The following is a 9429-nucleotide window of genomic DNA, read 5'->3' on the forward strand; positions in this document are numbered from 1 at the left end:
CTCTTCTTTCCAGCCATTGCCTGATCAGCTTTTATTGTCAAATAGAATAAATGGGAGAAATATTTACATAAACTTGAAACAGGAGATACTTAGAGTGAGCTTTACAATGACACATCCCTACACTGTTACAGCCAGGGAGGAGAGGCAGGGGGGTCCTTAGGCCCCTGTATGCTTCCAAGACTTGCTGATGGGCTGTGAGTGGGTCCCAAAGACAAGGTCTGGGACTCTTATCTCCCATCTCAGGAAAGGGTAGGGAGAGCGTGTGATAAGGCCAGGCGGCCCCACTGTTGGGAGGGAGGGGCTTTGTCAGGGGCTCTGCACAGACTTGGTGTCCTGATCTGACACAAAACTGGCCTTTGTGTCCCAGGGTGTCGCCAGGGGTACTTTGGGCCCAGCTGTGAGCAGAAATGCAGGTGTGAGCATGGGGCTGCCTGTGACCATGTCAGTGGGGCCTGTACCTGCCCAGCCGGCTGGAGGGGAAGCTTCTGTGAGCATGGTAAGCTGAGTGCAGGCTGGACAGGGATCTCTGCCTCTGGGCTTCTTGTGACTGCCACCTCTGTCTGTCTGTAGCCTGCCCTGCTGGCTTCTTTGGGTTAGACTGTGGCAGTGCCTGCAACTGCTCCGCTGGGGCCCCCTGTGATGCTGTCTCTGGCTCCTGCATCTGCCCAGCTGGCCGCCGGGGCCCACACTGTGCACAGAGTATGTAAGGGGCCTCATCCTGGGTACCATGGAAAACATGGGCTCTTCTCTGAGGGAACACCCCTGGGGCCCCTTCCTGGCATCCAACTGAAGACACAGCTTTGTCCTCAAGGTCCCGAGTATGGCTGCTCTGCTGAGAGGTGGCCCTGACACCCTGGCAGGTCTACCCCAGTCCCCTGGCTCTTTCTGTGCCAGCCCCCTGGCTATGTCCCTGATGGTTCCTCTTCTATTACAGCTTGCCCACCCCTCAACTTCGGGATTAACTGCAGCCAGATTTGTACCTGTTTCAATGGGGCCTCCTGTGACCCTGTCCATGGGCAGTGTCACTGTGCTCCTGGCTGGATGGGACCCACCTGCCTGCAGGGTAAGTCTTGGCGTAGGAGTGCAGGGTCCAGTCCTGGGTAATGGTCTCTCGGTGGGTCCATGGAGGGACATGTGTGCATGGGTTCGGAGGGTAGGCACAGCGCCCATCTTGTCTGTACGGCTCTTCAGGGACGTTGGGAAGGATTTTGACTGTGGCCTTTAGTATCATGCCCCTAAGGCCAGGCTGGTGGGTCCAGGACAGGCCTGGGCTCTGGCATCATAGAACCAGCCTAGTGAGGTTCCAACTTGAAAGTCAGGTTGGGCTCTGGGGATGTGTGGAAATGTTGGGAACTCCAAAGGACTCTGCTAGCCAGATGCTGAGGCTTGCTTCTGCTTTCTGGGCCTCAGCCTGCCCTCCTGGCTTGTATGGCAAGAACTGTCAGCATTCCTGTCTTTGCCACAACGGAGGGAGATGTGACCCCATCTTGGGCCAGTGCACATGCCCAGAGGGTTGGACCGGCCTGGCCTGTGAGAATGGTGAGCTATCTGGCCCGGGTGGTAGACATCCTTCAGGACAGGAGGATGGTCCGTCGAGGGGGCAGCATCCTAGGGGTGGCTGTAGAATCTTTCCTTCTTCCCCTACCCCCCAAGGTACAGGAAGGTCAGGCTGTTGTCTCCTGGGCAAAGCCCGAGCCCAGAAAGTTAGACCCTCCTCCTACTTTTTCAGAGTGCCTTCCTGGACACTTTGGGGCTGGTTGTCGGTTCAACTGCAGCTGCCTTAACGGGGGCGTATGTGACAGGCTTACTGGCCACTGCCTCTGCCCAGCTGGCTGGACTGGGGACAAGTGTCAGAACTGTGAGTGGGGTCTGGGAAGCTGGGAGGTTCTGCCAAGGATGACCCACTTTCACTCCATGCTGAAGATATGAGCCAGGGCTGGTCCTCACCAAAGTGGCCCCACTATTAAACAGGTTCCTGCTGGACCTAAGTGGCTGGTTTGCTTCTATTTTGGAGAGAGGCTTCAGAGAGAAAGCCTGTCTCTGGATTTGAAGCCTGCGCTGCCCAAGGCTCCGTGATTGCAAGATGCCGCCCATGCTGTGGCTTTTGTGCCCACGGGTCCTTGTTCTCCCTTCAGGCCTCACACCCCCTGAGCATCTGGACCAGTGGTCACTGGGCTGGATACCTACCTGTCCGACCTCTCTGAGTCTTCCGATCTCTGGTCACTCACTCTTCTGCATAGCCACTGCCATTTGCAGACCCAGCCTAGAGAACCCGTTGCCCAGTCCCAAGCCTGGGGCTGCCGATGGCCAGGAAGCCAAGTCGGGAGGCCTCTGGGAGATCGTCCTGTCTTCTGGTTCCAGCCTGGATCTGTAACCCCCAGCCTTCTGTCTCTCTCACGGTACAGCCTGTGTCAATGGCATGTTTGGGGTTCACTGTGAGGAGCTCTGTGCCTGCCGGAAAGGTGCCACCTGTCACCACGTCACAGGGGCCTGCCTCTGTCCTCCAGGATGGAGAGGTTCGCACTGTGAACAGGGTGAGCAGAGAGCGGTTCATGGGCCATCGGGAAGGACCTGGGAGGGGGCTGGTGCTTCACCGTTCCCAGAAAGATTACTTCTTTCTACACCTACCACAGCCTGTCCACATGGATGGTTTGGAGAGGCCTGTGCTCAGCATTGCCGCTGCCCACCCGGCACCTCCTGCCACCATGTCACTGGGGAGTGTCACTGTCCACCCGGCTTTACTGGGCCTGGCTGTGAGCAGGGTAGGTGTTCCCCCAACACCTGCTTTGTGGAGAGGGACAAGTGGGGGTTAGGCCAGACCTGACCCTAGCCGACCTATCCTTAGCTTGCCAGCCTGGCACCTTTGGAAGGGATTGTGAGCACCTGTGCCAGTGTCCCGGTGAGACCTGGGCCTGCCACCCTGCTTCAGGGGCCTGCGTATGTGCTGCTGGTTACCACGGCACCGACTGTCAGCAACGTGAGTCACGGGATCTGGGGTTCTGTCTGCTGTTCTGGCATGCAAGGTGGAGGGGGGCAGCTCTCAAGGTTGCCATGTTCAGGGTGCTGCATGTTTGACTCCGCCTACAGCTTGTGTAGCAGACCCTCTCTCTCCCTGCAGGATGCCCTTCCGGGCGCTATGGGCCAGGCTGTGAACACATCTGTAAGTGTCTCAATGGTGGGACCTGTGACCCAGCCACGGGAGCCTGCTATTGCCCTGCTGGGTTCCTTGGGGCCGACTGCAGCCTTGGTGAGGACCCAGATTGCAGGGCTGGGTAGTATATTGCTGAATTTCTGGGAAGGGGGTCAGGACCCTGCTGGCTAGCCTATGGGAGGACAGCCCCCAGCCCACGTGCTTCCCCATTTCTTGAGTCCTCTGTTGCCGATCTGAGCTAGAGTGTCATTGAGGATGGTGTGAAGGCATCAGTGTGACCCCAGAGGGCCCCAGCTTCTGACCAGCTCTGTCCCAGATAACTGAGCACAACCCTGTGGCCAAGCATCCAGGAAAAGGGCTTTATCCTGGGTCAGATGGGGACTTTCCCATTTAGAATACAGACAGAGCTGGGGTGCTGTGGCAACATCTCTGTAGAGATGACCTGGTGTCCAGCTCCCAGCAGAACCTATTCAAGGAGAAAGATGAGGGATGCTGGGAATTGGTGGCTTGACCCCATCTCTACCGTCCTGTCACTGGGGCCGGTTCAGCCTAGGACGTACCAGTGTGGTCAAATCAGAAGCATCTAATCACCTCTCCCTCTCCACAGCTTGTCCACAGGGTCGCTTCGGCCCCAGCTGTGCCCACGTGTGTGCGTGCGGGCAAGGGGCGGCATGTGACCCAGTGTCGGGGACTTGCATCTGTTCTCCTGGGAAGACGGGAGTCCACTGTGAGCATGGTGGGTGTCTGCTGGGGGCTGAGCATGCACATGGCTCACTGACGTGTCACTGAGCTATGGAGCAGCTGCTGAAGTGAGCTCATCATGGGGGGTGCCCATTCCTCAGGGACACACTCACACTTGCAGCCACTGTGAATTCCCCAGGAACCTTACCACGTGTACAGCCTTGCCCCGCTGGCAAACAAGCCATCCCAGGCCAACTCGGGCCCCACCCACTGAGGACTCTTGAGAGTTGGTTCATTCGGTGGCCTGTTCTTGTTTCTGTGGCCAGTGGAGCCCCTCCTGAGCCTGGTAGCATTTGTGTCCCAATGTCTTCTCAGGATAATTCCTGGTCTTTTTCTTCAGGCCCAGGGACTCCAGCAGAGGTGGGGTAGTGACACATGGGTAGACCAAGGGACAGTGGTTATGACCCACGCTCATGTCAGCGTGCCTGATCTCATGGGCACACACGCATCTCCTCCCTTAGTCCTTACAAAGACTGTTCTAGGAACCCTTGTCTTAGCCTAAGACTGACTAGTCAGAGATTAGAAGTCCAAGGCTAGGCTGCAGCCAGGATGCCACCTGATCCCGCCTCGCTCCCAGGAAAGAGAGCCATGTGTAGGAGGGTCAGCAGGCCACCTCTGAGTACACATGGCTGGCCATGCCTGATCCTGGGTACACGTCTCTGGAGCACACCATTCTTAGCCCCGAGGAAGTGTGGTGGGAAGCCTTCCTGACTCCGTGCTGGCTGTGCGGGTACTTCACAGTCCCCTGAAGACAGTGTCACCTCAGAGTGGCTGTCAGATCAGACCCGATGCTGGCTCTTCAGGTTCTGAATGAAGGGTTGATTTTGTGATGGGAGGAAAAGCCGGTGCCGGGCAGCTCAAGAAGCATTCGCCAAATGAACATCAGTCGGTGTAGGGCTGTGTCCCCAAAACATGTCCAGCCCTGGCCAGTTCTCACTTGTGCCTGCCGTCTACCCCTAGGCTGTCCCCAGGACCGGTTTGGCAAGGGCTGTGAACTGAAGTGTGCCTGCAGGAATGGGGGCCTGTGTCACGTTCTCAATGGCAGCTGCTCCTGCCCCCTGGGCTGGATGGGACCACACTGTGAACATGGTGAGTGTAAGGGGCACCAGGATTCGGAAATGTCCCCTCAGATACCGAACATGGAGAGGCAGTGAGTTGGGGACACCTACCAATCCATTTGTCCGTTCTTGCACAGCCTGCCCTGCTGGGCGCTACGGTGCTGCCTGCCTCCTGGAGTGTTCCTGTCAGAACAATGGCAGCTGTGAGCCCACCACGGGGGCTTGCCTCTGTGGCCCCGGCTTCTATGGTCAAGCTTGTGAACATGGTGAGTGCGGTTGTTCCGAGGCTGGTCCTGGCTCATGAGAACAGCGGCCATCTTCTCGGGCCTTCTTCATGGGGAGAGGTGGGATGGCCAGGCTCTGAGGCTGGAGGTGTCTGTTCAGGGTCACACAGGACAGGTAGGGATGGGCTCCTATGCTAGCTGCTCCTGCTGCTTCTGCCTTGCTATGTGAGCCCTGGCTGGCATGCTGGAGTGTGTAAGTGCAAACTGGGAGGGAGAGAGGGCGGAAGGCAGCCTAGGACACACAAGAAAGGGCCTCTCTCAGCTCTTGGATTTGGTCCTTTGCCCACTCTGGGAAAACAAGGAGTCTCTGCTGCCTCTGACTCAGCCTAACCAGGATCTTTCTCTAGCCTGCCCTGCCGGCTTCCATGGATCTGGTTGCCAGAAAGTTTGTGAGTGTCAACAGGGCGCCCCCTGTGACCCTGTCAGTGGCCAGTGCCTATGCCCTGCTGGCTTCCATGGCCAGTTCTGCGAGAGGGGTGAGTGTTCCTGCCTCCCCACTCCATACCCTTTCCCATCCTCGTTAACGGGGGGGGGGGGGGGCAGGAGGAGGGAACACCAATCCCCTTGCCCCCACCAGGGTGCAAGCCAGGCTTTTTTGGGGATGGCTGCCTGCAGCGGTGTAACTGCCACACCGGTGTGCCCTGTGATCCCGTCAGCGGCCTCTGCCTTTGCCCACCAGGGCGTACAGGAGCCACATGTGACCTGGGTGAGTGCTGAGTCCTTCCCAGGACAGGGCGTGGGTCTACCCCAGAAGCACATGTCAATCGTGAAGAATGGCTGCCTGCATGCCAGGCCTCGGAGTAGGCATCACGCCCTCCCCGCAACCTCTGGGGTCTGTGGCAGTGGCCAGACAAGCAAAGATAGTCATCGGAGCTGCCAAGGATGGGCTGCTGCTCTGTGGTAGCCCCGAGTCTTGGGACTCAGTCTAGCTATCATGAGAATGAGGCATAAATATGTCCCCAACTTAACAATCCTGGCCATGACTCTTTCAGACCAGACTGAGTGAGGATGGGGGCTGTCTGTCCTGCTGGGGCTGTAAAACCAACCTTGTGACTTTTGGATTCATCCAGCCCCAGGGACAAGCAGCTGTGGCTACTGCCTCACCAACTCAGGCACCGGGCAGGAATGCGTGTGGGCTGGTGCTTCTCCATTGGGGAGCTCAAGGTTATAGAGCACAGATATTTTAAAAGTGGAAAGGAACGGTTGACCTTTTCTGGGGGAAACTGAGGCCCACGGTCTTCTCTGCTCCTTTCCCAAAGAGCATCATTCCACCTGAGCTTCCTACCCAGGTCCAGGCAGACATGATGTGCTTGTGTCTCTCTCTCCCGCCTCCTGCCTCTACAGATTGCAGAAGGGGCCGCTTTGGGCCGGGCTGTGCCCTGCGCTGTGATTGCGGGGGTGGGGCTGACTGCGACCCCATCAATGGGCAGTGTCACTGTGTGGACAACTACACGGGACCCACTTGCCGGGAAGGTGAGTCAGGTTCCCCGGGAAGGAATTGAAGACTCCCGTCTCTGGCCAGGCATCTGCTCTCTTGCCCCAGACCAGTGAGAAACTTGGCCATCCCTTCCTGGTAACCAGAGCCCACACAGGTCCAGTGGTGGTGAGAAGGCCTCAAGCCACTTCCCATGGGCAGGAACAGGTTACACTGCCAGCCTAGAGCATCAACCCTTTCCCCAGAGTGCTTTGCACATGACAGTGAGAGCTCCCAGATCTATATGCAGGCAGGGCTTGGCGCTTCAGTATAGGGGGGGTGTATACATGTATCTGAGCAGCGATGTATGTTAGCCAGTATATGCGTGTATATCCGTGTGTTGTGAACTACTGCATTTGCACATGTGCCAGTACATCAGGGCAGTGACACAAGCATGTGGGGGCAACTATTCATGTACTATGTGTATATGATCCAGATAGGTATATGTCCTACTGGTGGTGTGTGTGTGCGTGTGTGTGTGTGTGTGTGTGTGTGTGTGTGCACTCCAGCTATGCATACACTTCAGGTGTGTGTGTGCACAATCAGATGTGTGTGAACGATCAGGTGTGTATGTATTCCAGATGTGTCCTGCTCATATGTGCACTCCATGTGTGTGTGCACTACAGGTGTGCACTCCAAGTGTGTGCACACCCCAGGTGTGAGTACACCCAGGAGTCTTCAGTTTGGAGGCCCCCAGTGTAGACTAACTACTGTGTATAAGTGAATCAGTTTTAGCCTCTCCAAGGTGGTCATGGCCTCAAACCCTTAAAAGCCATTGAAGGGAGCTGTTTGGGGTTAGGTTGTAGTTTGCTGACTGGTGTCTGTGTACATAATGCCGACCACAGTGACCCCCAGTGGTCAGATATGGTACGACACCCCAGGGCATCCTATGTACTTCTAGCATAGACATTTATAGCACATCTCTGAAGATAGGGCCGAGGGGAGGGCATAGGGAGTCCTGGGCCAACCATTTTCCCTGGGTTGGGGCAAAGCCTTTTCCAACCAGCCTTGGAACCCTGCCCCAACCCTTCTTGGAATGGGAGCTGATCAGACCCCCCACTGCTTACAGTAGAGCGGAAAAGGACTTGTGGGGTCCCTGTGGGCGTGGGTAACTAATGCCTTACTGCCCCACTACTGGAGGGAGCTATCTGTCACCCAGCTAGCTCCCTGGGAGCCCATTCCCAGCCCAGAGTTCGGGCAATAGGTGCTTGCCCAGGGGCTGCTCTTTGGTTAAGCCCGGGGGAGGAGCCCCGTACAAGGATGGACATTTTGGCTTCCCTATACCTTCAGAACCTGAACTTCAGAGATGGGGCTGGACCATGGGGGAGGAGGAGGGGCTATTGCCTTTTCCAGGCTTCTCTGATGAGGGAAGAAGACACTGTCAGCCCAGAAGGTGGCTGTTTTGCGGGTTCCCACCCACCTTGTTGCTGACCCTTTTCATATGTCCCCAGTGCCCACACAGATATCCTTGAGCAGACCGGCACCCCGACACCCCAGCAGCAGGGTTATAAAGCAGTAACTCAGAAGAACACCCACAGAGGTCCACTACTGTGTTCTTGCCCACGGAACCCAGGCCTCTGCTGCTGACTGAGAAGACGCAGGTGGAACTTCTGGATCCGCGTGTCTCCTGGAAAGCCATGGATCTCTATGGACAGCTGTGGATAGTCACACAGCCGCACGTCGGGGCTCTGTGGTCATGGGGAAGAAGGCCTCCTTTGGATACATGGAATCCAAGGAAGTGGCCTCAGGCCACGGTTTACATGGGGACCCTGCAGGCTGCACTGTGAAATCCTGACCCTCTTCAGGGACCTGGGATGGGACCAAGGTGGGAATAGGCAAGGCCCCACCTGCCTGCCCGGTCCTTTTGGTGCTAGGCCATGGGCTGCTGCAGCCAGCCAACTGTTTACCTGGAACTGTAGCCCAGGCTTGTATTTATGTAAGGTATTTATGGGCAATTTCACTTGCCGTTACGGCCCTGGGTCAGCTGGAAGCTGCCTGATCCCAGAACTCACGCAGTGTGGGCCGTGGGGGCCTCCAGCAAGTGGGACTGAGGGTTTTGTAAAGCCAGTGAGTTAAAGGCACGGTGGTGTCCTCATGGTCTGGGTCTCTGTGCTTTCCGTAGACTCTGTGGGTCCTCTCTAATGACAGGAGTACCACTCTGGTTACACTGGGGTTCTTCCTGGCTCTGGGGCATGAGGCAGTGACTGGTCAAGGTGAATTGTGCCAGAGAACACACTGGTGCCCGAGACACCTCCAGAGACCTAGAAGGTGGCTTGTCCAGAGACTACAGGAAGAATGTCCCAGAGGGAGCAGGGCAGGCCTGGTGTGGGAGGAAATCCATGCTTAACCCAAACAGCCTGCTGCTTGTGGCTGCTGCTGCAACGGGGGACGGACAGGCAGCATCGCTGGAGCCTGGGCTCCCTGTGGATTGAGGCCGATACCTCGGTAGAAGAGTGTGGCTCCCTCCAAAAGAAGCCCCTTGTTTTGGATCTGGGTGATGGCTGCCTCCTCCCTCTCCCACTGCATCCAAGGCAGCTGAAACCTCCCGGGACACTTCAAGGGCTTCAGTGGGATGGCAGGTAGTGGGAGCAAGCCAGTTGGCCGCTGGACAGGTAAAAGCAGAGGGTCCGAGCGGAGAGTGGGGAAGGGCTTTATGTGAATGTGAAGCAGGCAGTGTGGGAACGAAGGGGCAAAGGATTAAGGATCAGACTGGCCAGAGAC

The 9429-nt window shown here is 57.0% G+C and overlaps 1 protein-coding gene across 1 annotated transcript in view; it reads left to right on the forward strand.

Annotated features, from left to right (window-relative positions):
* The window catches only part of MEGF6 (multiple EGF like domains 6), a gene marked incomplete at its 5' end in the record, with an annotated part of 93894 nt that extends 85655 nt beyond the window's left edge, over positions 1–8239 (forward strand). The window contains 16 exons of the mRNA XM_080920734.1: positions 368–496; positions 571–699; positions 935–1063; positions 1411–1539; positions 1730–1858; positions 2406–2534; positions 2634–2762; positions 2846–2977; positions 3119–3247; positions 3759–3887; positions 4853–4981; positions 5088–5216; positions 5582–5710; positions 5812–5940; positions 6579–6707; positions 8160–8239. Coding sequence (XP_080776860.1) covers positions 368–496; positions 571–699; positions 935–1063; positions 1411–1539; positions 1730–1858; positions 2406–2534; positions 2634–2762; positions 2846–2977; positions 3119–3247; positions 3759–3887; positions 4853–4981; positions 5088–5216; positions 5582–5710; positions 5812–5940; positions 6579–6707; positions 8160–8227 — 2006 coding nt within the window. The 3' untranslated portion in view covers positions 8228–8239. The remainder of the gene's footprint in view (positions 1–367; positions 497–570; positions 700–934; positions 1064–1410; positions 1540–1729; positions 1859–2405; positions 2535–2633; positions 2763–2845; positions 2978–3118; positions 3248–3758; positions 3888–4852; positions 4982–5087; positions 5217–5581; positions 5711–5811; positions 5941–6578; positions 6708–8159) is intronic.
* Between the last annotated feature and the right edge of the window lie 1190 nt (positions 8240–9429).

This window comes from Micromys minutus (genome assembly GCF_963924665.1).
Source record: "Micromys minutus genome assembly, chromosome: 9".
NCBI classification, from domain to species: Eukaryota; Metazoa; Chordata; class Mammalia; order Rodentia; family Muridae; genus Micromys; species Micromys minutus.